The 25,472-nt window shown below is 50.7% G+C and overlaps 1 protein-coding gene across 3 annotated transcripts in view; it reads right to left on the reverse strand.

Annotated features, from left to right (window-relative positions):
* Positions 1-25,472, reverse strand: part of ABCD4 (ATP binding cassette subfamily D member 4) — a 216,581-nt gene that overhangs the window by 95,327 nt on the left and 95,782 nt on the right. For all 3 annotated transcript variants that reach the window (XM_078659878.1, XM_078659877.1, XM_078659879.1), the window contains 2 exons: positions 1,779-1,873; positions 345-466 (listed from right to left, as the gene is read on the reverse strand). In XM_078659878.1, the coding sequence (XP_078516004.1) occupies positions 345-466; positions 1,779-1,873 (217 nt within the window). The remainder of the gene's footprint in view (positions 1-344; positions 467-1,778; positions 1,874-25,472) is intronic.

Below are 25,472 nucleotides of genomic sequence, written 5' to 3' on the forward strand. Positions count from 1 at the left end.
TGGGGACAAGGCCAGTAATGACTACCATTATTTGAACATAAAATTAATATTAATCACCACAGGATTACTGTCAGCTCAGAGAAAAATCACTATCATCTGGTGTGACTGCCATTGTCAGAAGCAACATGCACTCCACGGATGGCTTTAATATCAACACCTAATGGGATGTCTTTCATACCAACCATGACCTTACTTTGGAATAACACTTACCAAGAGACCATACCTATTCTAAGCAGACTACCCTAGTAGACGAGTGGCAGTCCTAATGGGCAGCCATTTTATCCAGCACAATATGACCATGTCATGCCCCAAGGGACTCATGTGAGAGACTTTCGAAAACTCACCTTGCTGACAAGCGCACTCAGCTCTGCTGGACCCAGTTGTCCATACACTCCGCTGAAGATAGGGATTGCGATAACAACATAGCTCAAGATACTGCCCAGATAGTCAAATGTGTTGATTCCAACTAGACAAATATAATGACAAATGTTAGGATGATACACACACCAAGACACATTTCTACAGACCAAGCCAGAGCTAAAGCAAGGCAAACAATCACATCATTTAGAATACAATATTGCTTTATTTACAGAAAGTGGAGAAATTTCAAGCCTTGCACTGGCTGGTTCAGGAGAGTTTGAAGGGTCGTCTGCATAGGTCACACATGTAAAACATATCATGTTGATACATGAAAGGAATGTAGGGCTGGGAGTAAGGTCACGAGATGCTAGAGGTTAGGAGTGAGTGGGGAGTTGGCACAAGGCCCTGAAAAGGACATTCCTGAATTGTTGGAAGAAGATGGCCAGCGATGGACTCAGAGAGGAGCTTCTTATATGTTCTAGACATGTAGCTGGGGGGTTACCCTTCTGTGCTTTCCTTTTTTGGGCTTTCTAGCCTCGACAAGTGGTGTTCGATGGAGTTGGCAGCTGCCAGAAGGTGGAGAGTTGTTCTACTCATCCGCCACGCTTATTGGGGTTGATGCAATGCTTTTCTCAATGACCATTCTAAGTAGCATGGATATGCCCAGACATGAGTGCTGTGGGTCATGTCCTAAGAGACTCAAATGGTATCTTACAGGGCAGGCCCAAAAAGACTGAAAGCATTAGAGCTTACAAGCGCTCCCCGTGCACTGGAGGTGGAGTCAAGACTTATTTGTTTATGGGAGAACAACTTCTTTAGTGGTACTGGCAAGCCAAAAATGAAGGCATGCAAGGCTACTCTGAGTAATATATGACTTCCGAGATGGGGATTGTTGAACTCGAAGCAGGCTACCACGGTGAGCTAGTGAAATTCTCGAAAGCATGGCATTATGAAATTACATTTCTTGGAGTTGTTCAGTAATCACGTCAACATTCGCTGCAGTCACATTAAAAATGTCCTACAGTCATACTGGTAGCACGTTACGAGCATTATAGATTCCCTAGATTAAACCTTTGCTGCAGTAATTTCTGTATATCACAAGAGTATACTGCATAACAACCTTCCTGAAGGTACTGGCCTTCCATGATGAATAGTTCCTAGAGTCACCCACATAACACATTTACTAGGATCGCTCTTATACCAAATTAAACGTGTAAGATATCCTGAACAAGTAGTAAGTGGGGTCCAACACCTCACAGGAACGTTCAGAGAGGGGAAGAGAATATGAATTTAAAAGTGTGAAACCTCAAGGCTAATCAAGGGAGAACGCGAAGGGCTAGTAACGTCACAGGGTACTAGTCAAACAGAAACTAAATTGATCTTAGAGTAATACTCAGGTTGTGCACATCTCTTCTTACTGTATAACCACAGCTCCTTTGACATCAGGTCTCTCTGGGTTTGGAGAAGGGTCTGCAGCCGCCGGTTTGTGCGCATGTGCTCCACCTGACCAGCTCTGAAAAGAAAACCACAATGGGAGGTAAGTGGAGGGAGACGGATGGAGGATCTGCTGCCACTTATCCCCAAAGTGGGAGGAAATCTTATGTTCCACATAATGACCCAATTTTTTTTAATGAAAAACTTTCACAACGCACCTAGTTTTAATGAACGAAACGTGATTTTTTTATGTAACTAAAGCATTGTGTAGTAGCGCACTGTCGTTTTTAGACAGCATTTTCCACTGAAATGTCCACTAAAGTGGCAGAAACTTTCAGTTTTACTGATAAAATTATGTTGCACACAAATGATAATGTGCAGGAATTGGGTTTCAGTAAACATTTATCATTTGTGTATCACCAAGTAACGTGTATTGATCCTTATAAAATCTTTGTTTCCATCAAATTTCAGAATTACAAAAAATCTTTGTTTCCATCAAACTTCAGAATTACATAAAAAATGTGCTTCATTTCTGCTTTCCTAAACACTGAATATGTACAGTTCATTTACGGTTATTTACATCTCCGCGTGTCTAAAAAAACGAATGGCATCCTACAGCCTTTCCTTTCACTCGCTCTGTCCCCCAGCAAGATTGTCACACAATTTACTTTTCTTTCTCTGACTGCAAAGTGAGAGGAGTTTGTAAACCCCAATCCCCATGTTACAAAAATAAGTACCACTTTTTCAGAAGACCTAGCCTGACATTTGACCTCTGTCTTGAAGCACGGCAGAAGTGGCAAGATAAATACAGAATTTAAAGGCTTCTTTATTTATTGCTTGGACTTTTTCAACCCACCAAAAAGCGACTGGTGATCCAACAGTGGAACGCGGCCCATAGTTTTGGAAAAACTGATCCAACAGCATTAAAATCCAACCAATAGTGCTAATCACACGTCCTTACAAAAATCCCTTGTGCAGAAAAGCAACAAAAAATATATACATGATGAGGACAAATAGTCAGCGAGGCTGGCAGGGAGGGGGGGGGATGTCCTTGCTGGGAATCAGATGCATACAGCGGGCGTGGTCAGAATTAATAACCAAGCAGTAGGAATGCAAAGGAAGGTCAGGGGCAGGGCCCGAGAAGGCAGTAGATCCCTTGAAAGGGCACCCAGCTCCAGAATGACTGTACTCCTGAGCAGCCCCTTCAGTCAGGAAAATGGGCTCATGTCAGAGTTCTTTCTCCATTTAAAGCTGTGAAACGTTCTTCCAGCAATTACATGACCAGGAACAGCCACCTCAAAATGCAGATTGCATTAAAGAGCCGGCTATTCCCTACATATGACATTTCCTGGCAGAGATCTGACAAAGGAAATCGTACATAGCTACAAGCTGTCTACCTCTCCAAACATCTTGCTGCAAACTTTTATGTGAATGTAGTTCTAAAAACTCACTGCAATCTGTTTAGAGTACATGCATGACACTACATACAGGCTATACTACAAACATGCACTATGACAACTATGCACAACAAACTGAGTAGATTCTTACTTAGCTATCCTAAAAGAGCTCGGTGCGCCTATAGGTGTACCAGGCACTAGATCAAGACTACAATACAATGCACCAGGCTGAAAAGAAAGGTATGAGTCCTAAAAAAACTAATAATTAAGTTGAGTGTGAAGAAATAACAAGAATGTGCTACCCATGTGAATGTCTTATAGAAGTAGGTGCAGATGAGATGTGATGTACCTGGGCTTAACAGAGTAGAAGATCAAGCAGCAGACATATGAAGAGCAAGAAACAAGGAGCCCTCCATAGAAAAAGGAGGGGGTACCAAGTAGATCAGTACTCAAAGATAATGAGGGATGGGAGACAGTGTTTTCTTTGATAGTGTGTGAGGCTATGAGTCTAAGCACTATATATTAAGGGGGAGAAAGAGGTAAAAAAAAACAAAGGGGAGACAACCCGAGAGGAGAAACAGGTGAGGGAAAACAAACAGACCCACATGTGGAACACGACCAGGAGCAGACACAAAAACTGAAGGAGGAGATTAATGAAAAAGTAAAGCGGAAAAGAGGTTATGGAGTACAGCCATCATCCTTAGGGGAATAACAAAGTGGGGGCAGAGACTCAATTCCATATTGGAAAAGAATGAGGGGCAGAAGGGGCTGTTGGGTAAGATGCAGGAACAGAAAGGGCCACATAGTGGTAGAGAAATAAGTCTTGAAAGAAACAGGGAAGAAGGTTGAGGAACAACAGGACACTGTAGAAAAAAGGGTAAGGGAGAAACAGACCACAGCTTTGAAGTACAAGAAATAATGGGACTAGAGTGAGCCCTATCGTTATTATCTTTGTCAGAATGTAAGTTATTTTGCCCACTAGTTAGATATTTTTAACTCACACACTCCACTTACACAATTGCACTAGACATAGTTCCTCACTAAACAGTGTTCCTACGTAGTGTAGCAAGCCGTAGCACACCTCAACCCGCAGCGGGTTGAGATGGCCCCTATGATGTAGCATGTCACCGTGGGGAAACCCTGGTGAGTGAGGGGACTCAAGAAAGGAAATTTTTCCAAGGTCCTTTATCCAAGGTTTCGGATTTTGTGGGTCTATGATTGAAACAGGAGGGTGGACCTAGCATATCCCTCTTTCACCCCCCGTTTTTAGGTCTCGCCTATTCCATTCCGCAAGGAATGGATAGGGGAGAATTTTAGAAGGCAAAATAAGTTCTCAAACCATCGGCGGATTTCCAACAGTTCACGTGAAAACAAGCACGCGCTTTTCCCCTACAAGAGCTTTCATTGGCTCTTCACTTTGTGCATGCGGCTGCCTAGTCCTCCCACCCCCTCCCTCTCCAGCGCGAGCTCCACTCGCATCTGACTGCTGCTCCCCCGCCCACCCCGCCTCCCCCCACACAGCAACGCGCACAACGAAGCTCTTGTTTAATTACCCAGAACTTTAACTCTTCTCCCCATGTGGTGCCCTCCCTTGCGACACCAAAAGCTACACTCCTCTCACCTCGCTTCCGGGTTAAGGAGACTGAACCTTTGTAATGGGCTGTCCGGGCTCAGCCTCTCCCAGATCACCTCAAGAACCGCAGGGGCATGGTGATCAGCAACTCAGCCGAGGTCAGTACTGCTCGGCCACCAACTCTCCTCCCCTGCAACATCTGATCTACTGTTCTGTGGACCGCAGGAGAATCAGAGTGCACTCCTTATTGCGGACAAGAGCAGCCACAATCAAACTGCCATGATCGATTGCCCGTTCATCTTTTGTCTCTCCTCCCCTGTTCATCTTTCGGCTCTTCTCCCCCGTTCATCTTTCGGCTCTCCTCCCCATTCCTCTTTTTCGGCTGTCCTCCCCCATCATCTTTCGCCTCTCCTCCCCTGTTCCTCTTTCAGCTCTCCTCCTCCGGCCGTTTTTTTTTTCTTTCGGCGATGTTGTTGTTTTTTTTTTTTTTTACCTATTACCCCTCCATGCCGTGTGTGGGTCAGCCCTGGCTGAGACTCCTTCTTGGGCACACACGCCGCCGCCCCCAAGTACTTCACAGGTCTTTGAAGACCATCTGTGCGTTAATGCGGCTTTGTTGGTTCCTTCCTTGTAAGAGGCCCGGGGCTCCACTCTGCCAATTACTTAACCATACCGCCCCTCATCCGCTAATATTAACATGTCGAGAATTAAACCGAGTAATAGCGATGACAGACACAACTGCTGGGAAAAGTTTTATTATTTTTGAATGTATGTTTGGAAGCATTTGTATTGTCTCTACTATGTGGTGAAATCGCGCTGTTATATTCGTTCTATGATAAGTCATGCCTACCCACACAAATCACATTATCTTCTATCCAAGGCTCTTTACAGTATTCCAAAATTATTGCGACCTGTGACAACCCCACAGGGTAGGAGATACAGTTACCTCCAACACCTTTCAGATTTTGTTTAGCCAGGTGGGATCTATCATGAACTTGCCCTTCCGCAGGCCCACATTGCTCTGATGTGTACGAGTAGTTGTCAGTGTGTGCATGCGTCCTCTGTTGCGACCAGTGCAGATGCCCGTGTTACTTATGGTATATGAAGTTGCTCCTAACAAGAAGGCAAAGGCATGCTCTGTGCTGACTCCAAAACTGCTTCAATTAATGCTTCTCAGCACCGTAAGCAGTGTAATAATCATAATAAAAATGCAATCCTTGCTAAACTTGTGTTTCTTGCGCAATCCAGGGGGTAGGAGGGGGGATAAGTCTAGCTCCCTTGTGCTGACCCCCCTCTGCTCTCCAGTGACTCTTACTTTAGGCGTCACTCGTCCCAGCCGCACCCCACTGCGGACCTGCCGCCACTCCCGCCCAGCAGGAGGCCTTGTGCGAAACTTGATATATGTACATACTTTATTCAGTTCGCGAAAAAGTGTCCCTCTTAGTTGTTGAATATCACTCATAATTACACTGTCATTGTGAAAATGTCCCACATAAGCAATCTGAAACTTTGGCAGCTATGCATATCCCGACTGCAAGAGTTACGTTAAATGAGCCAAACGTGACAATTGTGAGCAGCTGACCCTCTCATCGGCCAGGCCCAAGGGCCCTTCTAGAACTAGACCTGCCGCGCAACTGAAGCCCATCTCTTCCGGCCCGGGCCTCTCCCCCTCCAAGAAGGCTATCCACAACCCCGCTATGCATTTTGAACCCGTTTTCTCAGCGGACTCTGTTACCCTAAAAGACAGGTTCCCCCCTCCCCTCCAGATCGCCCGGCCATGCTCCCACACGTGCCTCCCCCGAGGGCACTTGTCTGTGCGGCCCCCCTGCCCCCATCGCCCTCGGCCATCCCCGCATTCTCTAATGCAATCCCCCTTTCCCGACTGTGCCTGACACCCCGCATTGTCCCCCCCAGCGCCCACAGCACTAAACCCTACCCCAATCGGCCCCGGAAGGATGAAAGGCCCGTGCATGACGCCCATCCGACTCACGCCAGTGCCCCCCTCAACCACTGCTCCTGCGCACAGTATCCTCCGAACCGCGGCCGCAGCTCCACTCTTAAATCCCCCCCTCACGCCCCCCCTCCCGCTCTGCCCCTATTTAAGTTCTGCTAGGCACCCTAGCATACATGCCAACATTTCAGAAAAGCAAAGAGGGAGATTTTTTTTTTTAAATCGGGAGAATGGGGACTTGAATCGGGTTACTGGCATGTATGGGCTTTGGAAGTGTGCTGCTGCAGGATTGGACATTTGAAACATAAATGTGCTCGTGCACGCGCTTCCCCGAGCCTCCTGCCTGCCTCCTGCCTTTGAAGTGAAGCTTAGCTTCACTTCAAAGGGATCCGCTCCCCCGCCCCCTGCTTCACACTTTTCACGGCCGCCAGGCCGTGTCTTGCATTTCTCCTCCCCCTCCCACCCCTGCTATTGCTGCCCACGGCCTCCCCATGTCGCACTTTCATTTTAATGCCAGCTTTGCTTTTCTTTTCCTTTTCAGTCACCTTTCTTTCCACTTCGCCTTTCACCTTACCTTCCTTCTTTTTATATTTCACTCCTTCTACCTTTCCTTACTTCCAACCTTTCACCCATTCCTCCTTTAACTCTTTTCCCTATCTAGTTTATACCAAAATTCTATATTTTCTGGCATTTTTCTCACTTGCCTTTCTCCCACTATCTGCTGCTCTCTCTGTTCATTTTGTCGTCGTTTGCACCATTTCTTTCTATTTCTACTGTAAGGAACTTGGCCTCCATTCCAGCACCTGACTCCGGCCTCTCATCCATGCCCTGCCATTCCATGAGATTGTTTTCGTCTGCGGCCATTCCAAGATGAAAGGAAGCGGACATTTGTTTAGAGCTTGTAAATTCAGAACCAATTGGTCTGCGTCCATGAATATGAAAGGGGCTTGATAAGATCTGCTTGTAGGTAGTCGTCTGGATTGTGCTGCGTGTTAACACCTCAATACAGTTCAGGGAGCCTCTTCTACTGCAAGCTGCCCCAGTGGCTCAGATCGAACCCGGGATAGCTAGATCTCATGGATTTTAAAACAAAACAACAAAAAAAAACTTCCCAATCCACTTAGAAGGGCTCTCAAAGGCTCAATGGCCAGGTCTGGTGAGATGCCACACTAATTACAGCAGATAAAGTGCAAGGGCAGCAGATGCCATCTTTAGTAGTCAGATGACTGCATACCTTGTTTTATTTTTTTACATGTAATGTGCACGTGAATGCAAGCAGCAGCCTTCTCTGAATATTCTAATTTTTTTTTTTTCTCCAAAACTTTATTCGTGAATGTATATTCATCGCATATGCATACAGTATTAGGCAACAACCATGCAATACATCACACTTTTTAATTTACTCCCAGTCCGCAAATGGAGGGCAGAATCTCAGTAACTAGGTCGTTTCCATACAGATTTATGCACAATATCAAGGGTCCTCTGTTGTTGTCAGGACATGTCCCCTTACCCACCCTCACCCTCCCCAATTATACCTCCCCCACCCATCCTACCCAGGTGTCTATAGTCTCCTAACTGTTCAGCCTTAGCTCCCCGGTGTTGACCACTCTCCTTCCAGAATAAACAATAGAAGGCCTTCTAACCACCTCCGTCCCGTCTCAATGTCCAGTATACACTGCTGTTTTCCCCCCGGGGCGCAGCGTGCTCAGTTGTCCTGGGACAGTGGCTGATCTATACTATCTAACTCCAGTAGCATGACCTCCCAATCCTGTGCCATGGGGGTTTTCCGCCTCCCGCCTTCCTCCTCTTTTCTAAGGGCAACACATTCTGCTCTGCCCCATCTCACCACATCCGCCCGCCATGTCTCCACCCTGGGCGCTCTTAGGGACTTCCACTGCATTGTAATCTTCCTGATCGCTAAGAGGAGGGCAAGATCCACAAATCGCAGTTTGGGTTTTAACGGCTTGGGGCGAGGGCGAGCTCCCACTAAACAATATAATGCGCTCTCCTTCACCTGTATCAGTGAGACCTCTCTTATTGTCCGGCAGACCTCTCTCCAGTAGCCACCCAGCTGTGGGCATGACCAAAGCATATGTAGGAGGCCCGCCCCATCCACCCTGCATCGCGGGCACTGATGGGGGGCGTCGGGAAACATCCGGTGAATTCTCTCCGGTGTGAGGTATGCCCTAGGGAGTACCATGGCTTGGATGAATTTAAATTTCACATTCCGGGAAACTCTCTTTGGATGTTCCAGGGCCACCCGCCAGGTTGCATCTGTAAAATCCTCCCCTGTGTCCCATGACCAGGTCTCTCTTAAGGTGTCAAGGGGCAGTGCAGCCTGAGTTCTAATCCCTGTGTACAGCCATCGTACCAAGTGGCCCCCGGCCCCCATGTAGTGCATCAGATGTACTAGCTCGTGTTGCTGTGGTTGAATGCGTTGCGGCGCCCAAGTCGTCCTAATAAAATGAGATACAGTAGCGTGTAATAAGTAGCGTCTGTCCGAACTCCCAGTCACCTGCACAAAAGTGCGATGGTCCAGCAGTAGGTTGTCTCCAAAGAAACTACCCACCCCCTCAATTCCGCACTCCGTCCAGTGCCTTAGAGTGTTTTTGGAAAGCCTTCCCTGCGGTGTTGGGATACCCAGTAAGGGGATATTATCTGCGTATGGCTGTGCAGACGACGTATAAGCCAGCGCCTTCTTCCAGCAGAGAAGGGCAGTACGTAGCAGAGGGTGGCATAATCTTGGTATTCTACTTTTGGGTAGCAATAGGGTATGTAAGTCACCCCGGCTTAACCGGTCTGTTGTCCATCCGATCTCATGGAGGTTTTTCCCGGCCAGCCAATAAGACAACCATTGGAGCTGGCTTGCGTAAAAATATCCTTGGAAGTCGGGGGCACCTAGTCCCCCCAGAGAGGTGCTAAGTTGTAATTTACGCAGACTGATCCGTCGTCTGCCCGACCCCCATATAAGGGTGATCAGCAAGGACTTAATGGTCGCGAAAATGCGGTGCGGGATACATATAGGCAGATTCACGAAGTAGTACAGTAAGCGAGGTAGCATTACCATCTTTGCTGTCGCAATACGGCCCATGACTGACAAGGGAAGCGAGGTCCAAAAGCCAATACTGCCACGGAGGCCGGCGATGGCCCTAGAAACATTGCCAACCAGATGATCCTCCGTTTTTCTATATATGCGGATGCCCAGGTATTTAAAGCTGGATTGGGCCACTGGAATCATGTAAGTGCCAAACGGTATAGAGGGCGAGTGGGGCACGTCCCGGAAATAGAATCCCACAGACTTTTCCGGCTTTATGGCCAGTCCCGATACCATTTCAAACCGGCGAAAGGTGTCATATAATAGCATATGGTCAGCCTCTAGGTCCCGGAGATATAATAACATATCGTCCACGTATATGGATAGAATATGAGACGTCCTCGCCACTGGTATACCCAGCGCAGCCGCATGTTTGCGAAGAGCAGTGGCTAGCGGTTCAAGTGCTAACACAAACAGCATTGGGGACAGAGGGCATCCCTGTCTGGTGCCTCGGTGAACTGGGTATTCGGCCGATACATAGTGCCCCGTTCTCGCCCGGGCCGTGGGATCAGTATACAGCAGCCTGATCCATCTTATTAGCGGGGCTGGGAAGCCAAAGCGTCGTAGGGCTTCAAACATAAAGGACCAAGAAAGTGAATCAAACGCTTGTTTGAGATCTAACGCAATACATCCCGCCCGTGCTAGCTCTGTCGGTGATGCTGTCATTATGGCGTGCAGGCGTCTCGTGTTGAGAGAGGTGCTGCGCCCCGGGAGGAACCCACACTGGTCGCGATGTATGAGCGCAGTCAGGTGAGGCTGGACACGCAGGGCGATAGCTTTGCTCAATATTTTATATTCCGTGGCCAGCATGGATAGGGCCTATAATTTGCTATCTCCAAAACATCCCTTCCTGGTTTAGGTATGGAGGTCACTATGGCCTGCATGGTTGTGTGTGGCAGAAAACCCTTTTCAAATGCTTCCTTGTAAACCTTTTCCAGGACCGGTACTAATGTGTCGGCATAAGTTGAATAGAACTCTACCGGGAGTCCATCCATGCCCGGCGTCTTGTTTCTGTTTAAGTGTTTAATCGCTGCGCGTATTTCGTGTTGGGTAATGGGTCCCTCAATCGACTTTTGCACATCTGCTGTTAATAGGGGGAAGGGAAGGTCCCGCATGAAGTCAGTTATACGTGTAGGGTCTTCCGCCCCGGTTCGGTCATACAGTGCCTTTAGGTGGTCGTGGAACGCCCGGTTGATATCAGATTGTGTACATACTAGGTCACCTGACTGGTTACGGACCTGGGTAATGATCGGGGTGTCTGGCCGATCTTGCACCAAGCGGGCCAGCAGCGCGCCAGAGCGGTCTGCCTCTGTGTGCTGTCTCTGTAGATAGGCTTTGTAGTCAAGGGTGCGCAGTGTTTCTAGCATCTCTGCATGTAAGATATGTTGTTCCTGTAGAGCCTGTTTTTTCCCTGGATCCTCAACTGCCTCCCGTTCAAGCCCCGTTAATCGGGCCTCCACCTCGCATAACTTCCGGTGTATCTCCTGCCTGGCGCCGACCAACTTCCCTATCGCCACCCCCCGTATCACCACTTTCATCGCATCCCAGACCACCAGATTGGAGGAAGCAGAACCCCAGTTAACATCCCAGTAATGTGTCAGGGCCTCTGAAAGAGTTGCTCTGAACGGCCCGTCTTCCAAGAGCTGTGGGTTGAGTCGCCATGTAGGGACTGGGGTCGGGACTCTGCCCCAGGAAATGGTGCATTTTGGGGGCCTGTGGTCCGAGAAGGTCTTTGCCAGGTATTCCGGGGCACCTATCAATGAAACCAGTGTGTGGGAGCACAGGAGTCGGTCAATGTGTGTGTGTAGGTCGTGTACTGGGGAATAGAAAGAACATTCTTTGTGCGTGGGGTGCACCACTCGCCATACATCACCCAGTCTCCAGCCCTCCACCCATGCCTTGAAAATGTCAGTGAGCTTCGTAGCGCCAGCGGCCTGTAGGGGCGGGTGTGACCTATCCAAGGCCAGGTCTAACACAGCGTTCCAATCCCCCCCCAGAGTACCCAGGGTATGTCTGCCCATGAGGAGAGTGCCCTCCCGACCCTCCGCAGGAATGATCCCTGGTCGTAGTTCGGGGCGTATATGCTGCCCAGGACAATCAGTTTGCCATCTAGGGTACCTTTGACTAGGATGTACCTGCCCTGGTCATCCACCTTCCGTTCCACTTCAATGAACGGTGTCCCATGTCGCACCCAGATAGTGGCCCCCCTGGAAAAGGCAGAGCATGACGTGGAGTATATAGTCCCTCTCCACTTCTTCCTTAGCTTCTGAGCTTCAGATACCGTGAGGTGTGTTTCCTGCAGGAAGGCAATTTGTGTCTGCTGCCTAAGGAGGTAGGAGTGGACCCTGTGTCTTTTCTGCACTGCCCCTAGCCCTCGCACATTCCAGGTGATGACTTTGTACACTTCAGACTGTTCAGCCATAATCGTTAGGTGGCGGAACCATTTCTGCCAGTGGTCGTGCTTTGGGAGCACCGGGGAGCTGAACCCAGGAGAGTACACCTTTAAATACGTCTAACATAATCAAAAATAACTCGGCGCAGCCATAGAACATAGCTGTGCCCAACATTAACAGTCGAAACATAGAAAACCAAATTCTCGTGCTTTCGCCATTGGGGGGGTGGTCTAGCACACATGCGTTCATTTTGTTACCAGTTCCGGTCTCCATCGGCTCAACAGTGGCCCGGCCGGGGCTCATGATGCACAGAAGAGAAGATCAGTGTAATATGTAAACAGTGTCTGTGGGATTGTCAGTAAGCGTCCTCGAGCAATGCCCAGAGGTACCCATTGCAGTTTTAATTCTGGGGGCGTGGTGTATGTTGGGGAAAGAGTTGTTGACACCCATCACGTATACATCCCACCTCCCCCATACATAGCTTTCCAAAAGGAGGCAGGCACCAGTGGCACCAATTACAGCAAAAAAGGTTACCGTACAGTGACAGCAGCAGAGGTGCCGGCCCTGGGCTTCACCCGACAGGTCAGCTGTCTATGAGATCGTCCGCGGCTCTAGGTGTGATTGTAGGAAAGAGCAGCACACTGTTCTCCGAGTCTGAGTGCACCGTGTTGTCGTCAGAGTCCGTAATTATTTTCGCTGACTCCTCCCTGAAGGTGCCGGCGATCGAGAGATCCGCCAGTTGGTCCTTCTTCTGATGGTCCCACGACGGTCCTCGCCCAGCAGTCCCCTTCCCGGATCCAGAGGATGAGTGGCGGCTACCTCCCGAGCCCCTCTCCGACTTCCTCGCCTCCGCTTCTTGGGACGCCTCTTGACCGCCATCTAATCCCATCACCTCCAGCCACTCTTCAGCGTCAGCAGGGCTCTCGAAGAAGTGAGATTTCTTTCCGTGAATAACTTTCAAGCGGGCAGGGAAGAGTAACGCGTATTTCAGCTGCGCGCCTCTCAGTTTCTTCTTCACCTCCATATAAGAGGCCCGCTGTTTTTGTACCATGTTTGTATAATCCGGGTAGAGCGACACCCTCTGGTTCTCAAATGGATGGTGGAATTCTCACGAGCTTTCCTCAGGAGGACATCCCTGTCACGGTAATTAAGGATGCGGACGATGAGGGCGCGGAGGGCGCCCTGGCCGAGGCTGTCCCATCGGGATCCTATGCGCCCTTTCCACACAGAAGTATGGGGAGAGTCCGTCCGTCGCAACGTGGCCTCGGAACCACTGCCGCCACTCCCGCCCAGCAGGAGGCCTTGTGCGAAACTTGATATATGTACATGCTTTATTCAGTTCGCGAAAAAGTGTCCCTCTTAGTTGTTGAATATCACTCATAATTACACTGTCATTGTGAAAATGTCCCACATAAGCAATCTGAAACTTTGGCAGCTATGCATATCCCGACTGCAAGAGTTACGTTAAATGAGCCAAACGTGACAATTGTGAGCAGCTGACGCTCTCATCGGCCAGGCCCAAGGGCCCTTCTAGAACTAGACCTGCCGCGCAACTGAAGCCCATCTCTTCCGGCCCGGGCCTCTCCCCCTCCAAGAAGGCTATCCACAACCCCGCTATGCATTTTGAACCCGTTTTCTCAGCGGACTCTGTTACCCTAAAAGACAGGTTCCCCCCTCCCCTCCAGATCGCCCGGCCATGCTCCCACAGGTGCCTCCCCCGAGGGCACTTGTCTGTGCGGCCCCCCTGCCCCCATCGCCCTCGGCCATCCCCGCATTCTCTACTGCAATCCCCCTTTCCCGACTGCGCCTGACACCCCGCATTGTCCCCCCCAGCGCCCACAGCACTAAACCCTACCCCAATCGGCCCCGGAAGGATGAAAGGCCCGTGCATGACGCCCATCCGACTCACGCCAGTGCCCCCCTCAACCACTGCTCCTGCGCACAGTATCCTCCGAACCGCGGCCGCAGCTCCACTCTTAAATCCCCCCCTCATGCCCCCCCCTCCCGCTCTGCCCCTATTTAAGTTCTGCTAGGCACCCTAGCATATATGCCAACATTTCAGAAGAGCAAAGAGGGAGATTTTTTTTTTTTTTAAATCGGGAGAATGGGGACTTGAATCGGGTTACTGGCATGTATGGGCTTTGGAAGTGTGCTGCTGCAGGATTGGACATTTGAAACATAAATGTGCTCGTGCACGCGCTTCCCCGAGCCTCCTGCCTGCCTCCTGCCTTTGAAGTGAAGCTTAGCTTCACTTCAAAGGGATCCGCTCCCCCGCCCCCTGCTTCACACTTTTCACGGCCGCCAGGCCGTGTCTTGCATTTCTCCTCCCCCTCCCACCCCTGCTATTGCTGCCCACGGCCTCCCCATGTCGCACTTTCATTTTAATGCCAGCTTTGCTTTTCTTTTTCTTTTCAGTCACCTTTCTTTCCACTTCGCCTTTCACCTTACCTTCCTTCTTTTTATATTTCACTCCTTCTACCTTTCCTTACTTTCAACCTTTCACCCATTCCTCCTTTAACTCTTTTCCCTATCTAGTTTATACCAAAATTCTATATTTTCTGGCATTTTTCTCACTTGCCTTTCTCCCACTATCTGCTGCTCTCTCTGTTCATTTTGTCGTCGTTTGCACCATTTCTTTCTATTTCTACTGTAAGGAACTTGGCCTCCATTCCAGCACCTGACTCCGGCCTCTCATCCATGCCCTGCCATTCCATGAGATTGTTTTCGTCTGCGGCCATTCCAAGATGAAAGGAAGCGGACATTTGTTTAGAGCTTGTAAATTCAGAACCAATTGGTCTGCGTCCATGAATATGAAAGGGGCTTGATAAGATCTGCTTGTAGGTAGTCGTCTGGATTGTGCTGCGTGTTAACACCTCAATACAGTTCAGGGAGCCTCTTCTACTGCAAGCTGCCCCAGTGGCTCAGATCGAACCCGGGATAGCTAGATCTCATGGATTTTAAAACAAAACAACAAAAAAAAACTTCCCAATCCACTTAGAAGGGCTCTCAAAGGCTCAATGGCCAGGTCTGGTGAGATGCCACACTAATTACAGCAGATAAAGTGCAAGGGCAGCAGATGCCATCTTTAGTAGTCAGATGACTGCATACCTTGTTTTATTTTTTTACATGTAATGTGCACGTGAATGCAAGCAGCAGCCTTCTCTGAATATTCTAATTTTTTTTTTTTCTCCAAAACTTTATTCGTGAATGTATATTCATCGCATATGCATACAGTATTAGGCAACAACCATGCAATACATCACGCTTTTTAATTTACTCCCAGTCCGCAAATGGAGGGCAGAATCTCAGTAACTAGGTCGTTTCCATACAGATTTATGCACAATATCAGGGTCCTCTGTTGTTGTCAGGACATGTCCCCTTACCCACCCTCACCCTCCCCAATTATACCTCCCCCACCCATCCTACCCAGGTGTCTATAGTCTCCTAACTGTTCAGCCTTAGCTCCCCGGTGTTGACCACTCTCCTTCCAGAATAAACAATAGAAGGCCTTCTAACCACCTCCGTCCCGTCTCAATGTCCAGTATACACTGCTGTTTTCCCCCCGGGGCGCAGCGTGCTCAGTTGTCCTGGGACAGTGGCTGATCTATACTATCTAACTCCAGTAGCATGACCTCCCAATCCTGTGCCATGGGGGTTTTCCGCCTCCCGCCTTCCTCCTCTTTTCTAAGGGCAACACATTCTGCTCTGCCCCATCTCACCACATCCGCCCGCCATGTCTCCACCCTGGGCGCTCTTAGGGACTTCCACTGCATTGTAATCTTCCTGATCGCTAAGAGGAGGGCAAGATCCACAAATCGCAGTTTGGGTTTTAACGGCTTGGGGCGAGGGCGAGCTCCCACTAAACAATATAATGCGCTTTCCTTCACCTGTATCAGTGAGACCTCTCTTATTGTCCGGCAGACCTCTCTCCAGTAGCCGCCCAGCTGTGGGCATGATCAAAGCATATGTAGGAGGCCCGCCCCATCCACCCTGCATCGCGGGCACTGATGGGGGGTGTCGGGAAACATCCGGTGAATTCTCTCCGGTGTGAGGTATGCCCTAGGGAGTACCATGGCTTGGATGAATTTAAATTTCACATTCCGGGAAACTCTCTTTGGATGTTCCAGGGCCACCCGCCAGGTTGCATCTGTAAAATCCTCCCCTGTGTCCCATGACCAGGTCTCTCTTAAGGTGTCAAGGGGCAGTGCAGCATGAGTTCTAATCCCTGTGTACAGCCATCGTACCAAGTGGCCCCCGGCCCCCATGTAGTGCATCAGATGTACTAGCTCGTGTTGCTGTGGTTGAATGCGTTGCGGCGCCCAAGTCGTCCTAATAAAATGAGATACAGTAGCGTGTAATAAGTAGTGTCTGTCCGAAGTCCCAGTCACCTGCACAAAAGTGCGATGGTCCAGCAGTAGGTTGTCTCCAAAGAAACTACCCACCCCCTCAATTCCGCACTCCGTCCAGTGCCTTAGCGTGTTTTTGGAAAGCCTTCCCTGCGGTGTTGGGATACCCAGTAAGGGAATATTATCTGCGTATGGCTGTGCAGACGACGTATAAGCCAGCGCCTTCTTCCAGCAGAGAAGGGCAGTACGTAGCAGAGGGTGGCATAATCTTGGTATTCTACTTTTGGGTAGCAATAGGGTATGTAAGTCACCCCGGCTTAACCGGTCTGTTGTCCATCCGATCTCATGGAGGTTTTTCCCGGCCAGCCAATAAGACAACCATTGGAGCTGGCTTGCTTAAAAATATCCTTGGCAGTCAGGGGTGCCTAGTACCCCCAGAGAGGTGCTAAGTTGTAATTTACGCAGACTGATCCGTCGTCTGCCCGACCCCCATATAAGGGTGATCAGCAAGGACTTAATGGTCGCGAAAATGCGGTGCGGGATACATATAGGCAGATTCACGAAGTAGTACAGTAAGCGAGGTAGCATTACCATCTTTGCTGTCGCAATACGGCCCATGACTGACAAGGGAAGCGAGGTCCAAAAGCCAATACTGCCACGGAGGCCGGCGATAGCCCTAGAAACATTGCCAACCAGCTGATCCTCTGTTTTTCTATATATGCGGATCGCCAGGTATTTAAAGCTGGATTGGGCCACTGGAATCATGTAAGTGCCAAACGGTATAGGGGGCGGGTGGGGCACGTCCCGGAAATAGAATCCCACAGACTTTTTTGGGTTTATGGCCAGTCCCGATACCATTTCAAACCGGCGAAAGGTGTCATATAATAGCATATGGTCAGCCTCTAGGTCCCGGAGATATAATAACATATCGTCCACGTATATGGATAGAATATGAGATGTCCTCACCACTGGTATACCCAGCGCAGCCGCGTGTTTGCGAAGAGCAATGGCTAGCGGTTCAAGTGCTAACACAAACAGCATTGGGGACAGAGGGCATCCCTGTCTGGTGCCTCGGTGAACTGGGTATTCGGCCGATATATAGTGCCCCGTTCTCGCCCGGGCCGTGGGATCAGTATACAGCAGCCTGATCCATCTTATTAGCGGGGCTGGGAAGCCAAAGCGTCGTAGGGCTTCAAACATAAAGGACCAAGAAAGTGAATCAAACGCTTGTTTGAGATCTAACGCAATACATCCCGCCCGTGCTAGCTCTGTCGGTGATGCTGTCATTATGGCGTGCAGGCGTCTCGTGTTGAGAGAGGTGCTGCGCCCCGGGAGGAACCCACACTGGTCGCGATGTATGAGCGCAGTCAGGTGAGGCTGGACACGCAGGGCGATAGCTTTGCTCAATATTTTATATTCCGTGGCCAGCATGGATAGGGCCTATAATTTGCTATCTCCAAAACATCCCTACCTGGTTTAGGTATGGAGGTCACTATGGCCTGCATGGTTGTGTGTGGCAGAAAACCCTTTTCGAATGCTTCCTTGTAAACCTTTTCCAGGACCGGTACTAATGTGTCGGCATAAGTTGAATAGAACTCTACCGGGAGTCCATCCATGCCCGGCGTCTTGTTTCTGTTTAAGTGTTTAATCGCTGCGCGTATTTCGTGTTGGGTAATGGGTCCCTCAATCGACTTTTGCACATCTGCTGTTAATAGGGGGAAGGGAAGGTCCCGCATGAAGTCAGTTATACGTGTAGGGTCTTCCGCCCCGGTTCGGTCATACAGTGCCTTTAGGTGGTCGTGGAACGCCCGGTTGATATCAGATTGTGTACATACTAGGTCACCTGACTGGTTACGGACCTGGGTAATGATCGGGGTGTCTGGCCGATCTTGCACCAAGCGGGCCAGCAGCGCGCCGGAGCGGTCTGCCTCTGTGTGCTGTCTCTGTAGATAGGCTTTGTAGTCAAGGGTGCGCAGTGTTTCTAGCATCTCTGCATATAAGATATGTTGTTCCTGTAGAGCCTGTTTTTTCCCTGGATCCTCAACTGCCTCCCGTTCAAGCCCCGTTAATCGGGCCTCCACCTCGCATAACTTCCGGTGTATCTCCTGCCTGGCGCCGACCAACTTCCCTATCGCCACCCCCCGTATCACCACTTTCATCGCATCCCAGACCACCAGATTGGAGGAAGCAGAACCCCAGTTAACATCCCAGTAATGTGTCAGGGCCTCTGAAAGAGTTGCTCTGAACGGCCCGTCTTCCAAGAGCTGTGGGTTGAGTCGCCATGTAGGGACTGGGGTCGGGACTCTGCCCCAGGAAATGGTGCATTTTGGGGGCTGGGGGGCCTGTGGTCCGAGAAGGTCTTTGCCAGGTATTCCGGGGCACCTATCAATGAAACCAGTGTGTGGGAGCACAGGAGTCGGTCAATGTGTGTGTGTAGGTCGTGTACTGGGGAATAGAAAGAACATTCTTTGTGCGTGGGGTGCACCACTCGCCATACATCACCCAGTCTCCAGCCCTCCACCCATGCCTTGAAAATGTCAGTGAGCTTCGTAGCGCCAGCGGCCTGTAGGGGCGGGTGTGACCTATCCAAGGCCAGGTTTAACACAGCGTTCCAATCCCCCCCCAGAGTACCCAGGGTATGTCTGCCCATGAGGAGAGTGCCCTCCCGACCCTCCACAGGAATGACCCCTGGTCGTAGTTCGGGGCGTATATGCTGCCCAGGACAATCAGTTTGCCATCTAGGGTACCTTTGACTAGGATGTACCTGCCCTGGTCATCCACCTTCCGTTCCACTTCAATGAACGGTGTCCCATGTCGCACCCAGATAGTGGCCCCCCTGGAAAAGGCAGAGTATGACGTGGAGTATATAGTCCCTCTCCACTTCTTCCTTAGCTTCTGAGCTTCAGATACCGTGAGGTGTGTTTCCTGCAGGAAGGCAATTTGTGTCTGCTGCCTAAGGAGGTAGGAGTGGACCCTGTGTCTTTTCTGCACTGCCCCTAGCCCTCGCACATTCCAGGTGATGACTTTGTACACTTCAGACTGTTCAGCCATAATCGTTAGGTGGCGGAACCATTTCTGCCAGTGGTCGTGCTTTGGGAGCACCGGGGAGCTGAACCCAGGAGAGTACACCTTTAAATACGTCTAACAAAATCAAAACTAACTCGGCGCAGCCATAGAACATAGCTGTGCCCAACATTAACAGTCGAAACATAGAAAACCAAATTCTCGTGCTTTCGCCATTGGGGGGGTGGTCTAGCACACATGCGTTCATTTTGTTACCAGTTCCGGTCTCCATCGGCTCAACAGTGGCCCGGCCGGGGCTCATGATGCACAGAAGAGAAGATCAGTGTAATATGTAAACAGTGTCTGTGGGATTGTCAGTAAGCGTCCTCGAGCAATGCCCAGAGGTACCCATTGCAGTTTTAATTCTGGGGGCGTGGTGTATGTTGGGGAAAGAATCGTTGACACCCATCACGTATACATCCCACCTCCCCCATACATAGCTTTCCAAAAGGAGGCAGGCACCAGAGGCACCAATTACAGCAAAAAAGGATACCGTACAGTGACAGCAGCAGAGGTGCCGGCCCTGGGCTTCACCCGACAGGTCAGCTGTCTATGAGATCGTCCGCGGCTCTAGGTGTGATTGTAGGAAAGAGCAGCACACTGTTCTCCGAGTCTGAGTGCACCGTGTTGTCGTCAGAGTCCGTGATTATTTTCGCGGACTCCTCCCTGAAGGTGCCGGCGATCGAGAGAGCCGCCAGTTGGTCCTTCTTCTGATGGTCCCACGACGGTCCTCGCCCAGCAGTCCCCTTCCCGGATCCAGAGGATGAGTGGCGGCTACCTCCCGAGCCCCTCTCCGACGTCCTCGCCTCCGCTTCTTGGGACGCCTCTTGACCGCCATCTAATCCCATCACCTCCAGCCATTCTTCAGCGTCAGCAGGGCTCTCGAAGAAGTGAGATTTCTTTCCGTGAATAACTTTCAAGCGGGCAGGGAAGAGTAACGCGTATTTCAGCTGCGCGCCTCTCAGTTTCTTCTTCACCTCCATATAAGAGGCCCGCTGTTTTTGTACCATGTTTGTATAATCCGGGTAGAGCGACACCCTCTGGTTCTCAAATGGATGGTGGAATTCTCACGAGCTTTCCTCAGGAGGACATCCCTGTCACGGTAATTAAGGATGCGGACGATGAGGGCGCGGAGGGCGCCCTGGCCGAGGCTGTCCCGTCGGGATCCTATGCGCCCTTTCCACACAGAAGTATGGGGAGAGTCCGTCCGTCGCAACGTGGTCTCGGAACCACTGCTCCATGAACTCCGCAGCCCGCGGACCCTCACATTTTTCTGGCAGGCCGATCACCCTTACGTTATTTCTTCGATTGAGTCCTTCCGCGTCTTCGACCCTTTCCATCAGGGTGATGACCTTATCCTGTATGTCCCGGATAGACGTGCTGTGATCCGCCACAGTGGGCGCAAGGTCTGTGAGCACTAGACCTTGGTCTTTGACTTTGTCCGCTAGCTTGCCGTGATCAGCTTGTAGGAGTGATAAGTTAGTGGTGAGGGTCCCCAATTGTTGCTCCAGTGCGTGTCGTGAGTCTCGGATTTCCTGGCGTATAAGGTCTAGCTTATCCGGTTGTTGATTACCCGACATCGTCTGATCAGCCTGTCCAGTTCCGCTGCTGCCCGCTCCAGCCCCCGCCTGCGGGCAGGGTCCCGTCTGCTCACCCAGACCCTCCACAGTTCTCTGGCCCTTCCGCACCATATTGTGCTTGACCTGGGGCACTCAGCCGCAGCGCGGGTACTCCGGCCCCACGGGCGCCGCAGTCCAGACAGTAGGCTGCCGTCCCCACGGTACACCCGCTCCGGCGATCCCGTGCAGGGGGGCCCAGGAGCGGAAAGAGCCAAGGGGCAGGTGTTTCCGGCTCTGATCAGGGTCTCCTCTCCGGGGGTTCGAGCCCTCGCCGGGGCCACACCAGGCGGAAGCCCACGCTACAGTAGTGCCTCCCTCAGTCTCCAGGCCAGATCAGGATTATGGTAGTAAAGGAGTGCAGCTCCCCACTATGGCCGCTGCGCAGGTTGTATGTCCGATGGTCCTGGGCGTCACTGCGCTTCCCCTCCGCTCACGAGCCCCCCGGCCCCCCAGTGGAACCGGTCTGCAAGCAACAGGAAGGCGAATGGGGGGGAAAGGGAAGGAGGAAATCCACAAGGTTCCCCGCGCTGCAGGGGCCGCGCCGTGATCTCAGGGCACTCCCCAGGCCGGCAGCCTCAAAATGGCGTCGTCATCTGGTCTCAGCGTCCTGTAGTCTGAGAACGGGACCCTGCGCGCCCCTCCCCGCCGTCTCCACCATGCTCCGCCGGCTCCTTCAGTGTCTGGTAACGTCCGAGGAGGTGTAGGCAGCCTCCGCCGCCGTCCACAGGGCGCAGGCCCCACCCCCGCAGCTCCGGTGTCCGCTACCACGGCGGGCCCCGGGAACCCAGGCCCGCCGCTGGGCTACAGCGTCACTCCACCTCCCGGCTTCTAGGGCCCGCTCCGCGATTCCCGACGCGCCGTGAATCTGGCCGTCCCGGCGTCTCTCCTCACCGCCGCTCAGGCCGCTGCTCTCCGGACCGGGCTCTGCCGCTAATACGCTCAGTTCAGCGGTGCAAATGTCCCTCACAGCTCCGTGTTCACCGGATAAATCCCGGCCGGGCAAGGAGCACTAGTGAAAGCTGTTCAGCCACGCCCCCCTCTTTAAATATTCTAATTAACAGCACTCTAGGTGCCTCTGAGAGGTGGATATGCATATACATGATACACAGTGGGGCCGATCTACAAAGGCATTTTGGAGCACATACAATAGGACTCCAGTAATTCTCTTTTACATACTATCTCATGCTCACTCCATCTATCGCCCTCACTCCATCTATCGCCCTCACTCCATCTACCTATCGCCTCCACTCCATCTATCTATCGCCCTCACTTCATCTATCTATCGCCCTCACACCATCTATCTATCGCCCTCACACCATCTATCTATCGCCCTCACACCATCTATCTATCGCCCTCACTCCATCTATCGCCCTCACTCCATCTATCGCCCTCACTCCATCTATCGCCCTCACTCCATCTATCGCCCTCACTCCATCTATCGCCCTCACTCCATCTATCGCCCTCTCTCCATCTATCTATCGCCTTCTCTCCATCTTTCTATCGCCCTCTCTCCATCTTTCTATCGCCCTCTCTCCATCCATCTATCGCCCTCTCTCTATGTATCTATCGCCCTCTCTCTATCTATCTATCGCCCTCTCTCTATCTATCTATCGCCCTCTCTCTATCTATCTATCGCCCTCTCTCTATCTATCTATCGCCCTCTCTCTATCTATCGCCCTCTCTCTATCTATAGGCCTCTCTCTATCTATAGCCCTCTCTCCATCTATCTATCGCCCTCTCTCCATCTATCTATCGCCCTCTCTCCATCTATCTATCGCCCTCTCTCCATCTATCGCCCTCTCTCTATGTATCTATCGCCCTCTCTCCATCTATCTATCGCCCTCTCTCTATCTATCGGCCTCTCTCTATCTATCGGCCTCTCTCCATCTATCTATCGCCCTCTCTCCATCTATCTATCGCCCTCACTCCATCTATCTATCGCCCTCTCTCCATCTATCTATCGCCCTCTCTCCATCTATCTATCGCCCTCTCTCCATCTATCTATCGCCCTCTCTCCATCTATCTGTCGCCCTCTCTCTATCTATCGCCCTCTCTCCATCTATCTATCGCCCTCTCTCCATCTATCTATCGCCCTCTATCGCCCTCTCTCCATCTATCTATCGCCCTCTCTCCATCTATCTATCGCCCTCTCTCCATCTATCTATCGCCCTCTCTCCATCTATCTATCGCCCTCTCTCGATCGGCCTCTCTCTATCTATCGCCCTCTCTCCATCTATCTATCGCCCTCTCTCCATCTATCTATCGCCCTCACTCCATCTATCTATCGCCCTCTCTCCATCTATCTATCGCCCTCTTTCCATCTATCTATCGCCCTCTCTCTATCTATCGCCCTCTCTCTATCTATCGCCCTCTCTCTATCTATCGCCCTCTCTCTATCTATCGCCCTCTCTCTATCTATCGCCCTCTCTCTATCTATCGCCCTCTCTCTATCTATCGCCCTCTCTCTATCTATCGCCCTCTCTCGCCCTCTCTCCATCTATCTATCGCCCTCTCTCCATCTATCTATCGCCCTCTATCGCCCTCTCTCCATCTATCTATCGCCCTCTCTCCATCTATCTATCGCCCTCTCTCCATCTATCTATCGCCCTCTCTCCATCTCTCCATCTATCTATCGCCCTCTCTCCATCTATCTATCGCCCTCTCTCCATCTATCTATCGCCCTCTCTCCATCTATCTATCGCCCTCTCTCTATCTATCGCCCTCTCTCCATCTATCTATCGCCCTCTCTCTATCTATCTATCGCCCTCTCTCTATCTATCTATCGGCCTCTCTCTATCTATCAGCCTCTCTCTATCTATCGCCCTCTCTCCATCTCTCCATCTATCTATCGCCCTCTCTCCATCTATCTATCGCCCTCTCTCCATCTATCTATCGCCCTCTCTCCATCTCTCCATCTATCTATCGCCCTCTCTCCATCTCTCCATCTATCTATCGCCCTCTCTCCATCTATCGCCCTCTCTCTATGTATCTATCGCCCTCTCTCTATCTATTTATCGCCCTCTCTCTATCTATCTATCGCCCTCTCTCTATCTATCTATCGGCCTCTCTCTATCTATCGGCCTCTCTCCATCTATCTATCGCCCTCTCTCCATCTATCTATCGCCCTCTCTCCATCTATCTATCGCCCTCTCTCCATCTCTCCATCTATCTATCGCCCTCTCTCCATCTATCGCCCTCTCTCTATGTATCTATCGCCCTCTCTCTATCTATCTATCGCCCTCTCTCTATCTATCTATCGGCCTCTCTCTATCTATCGGCCTCTCTCTATCTATCGCCCTCTCTCCATCTCTCCATCTATCTATCGCCCTCTCTCTATGTATCTATCGCCCTCTCTCTATCTATCTATCGCCCTCTCTCTATCTATCTATCGCCCTCTCTCTATCTATCTATCGCCCTCTCTCTATCTATCTATCGGCCTCTCTCTATCTATCTATCGGCCTCTCTCTATCTATCGGCCTCTCTCTATCTATCGGCCTCTCTCCATCTATCTATCGCCCTCTCTCCATCTATCTAACGCCCTCTCTCCATCTATCTATCGCCCTCTCTCCATCTATCTATCGCCCTCTCTCCATCTATCTATCGCCCTCTCTCTATCTATCGCCCTCTCTCTATCTATCGGCCTCTCTCTATCTATCGGCCTCTCTCTATCTATCGGCCTCTCTCTATCTATCGGCCTCTCTCTATCGGCCTCTCTCTATCTATCGGCCTCTCTCCATCTATCTATCGCCCTCTCTCCATCTATCTATCGCCCTCTCTCCATCTATCTATCGCCCTCTCTCCATCTATCTATCGCCCTCTATCTATCTATCGCCCTCTATCTATCTATCGCCCTCTCTCCATCTATCTATCGCCCTCTCTCTATCTATCGCCCTCTCTCTATCTATCGCCCTATCTCTATCTATCGCCCTATCTCTATCTATCGCCCTCTCTCTATCTATCGCCCTCTCTCTATCGCCCTCTCTCGCCCTCTCTCCATCTATCTATCGCCCTCTCTCCATCTATCTATCGCCCTCCACCGCCCTCTCTCCATCTATCTATCGCCCTCTCTCCATCTATCTATCGCCCTCTCTCCATCTATCTATCGCCCTCTCTCCATCTCTCCATCTATCTATCGCCCTCTCTCCATCTATCTATCGCCCTCTCTCCATCTATCTATCGCCCTCTCTCTATCTATCGCCCGCTCTCCATCTATCTATCGCACTCTCTCCATCTCTCCATCTA

Source organism: Lissotriton helveticus, chromosome 9 (genome assembly GCF_964261635.1).
Source record: "Lissotriton helveticus chromosome 9, aLisHel1.1, whole genome shotgun sequence".
Classification (NCBI taxonomy): Eukaryota; Metazoa; Chordata; class Amphibia; order Caudata; family Salamandridae; genus Lissotriton; species Lissotriton helveticus.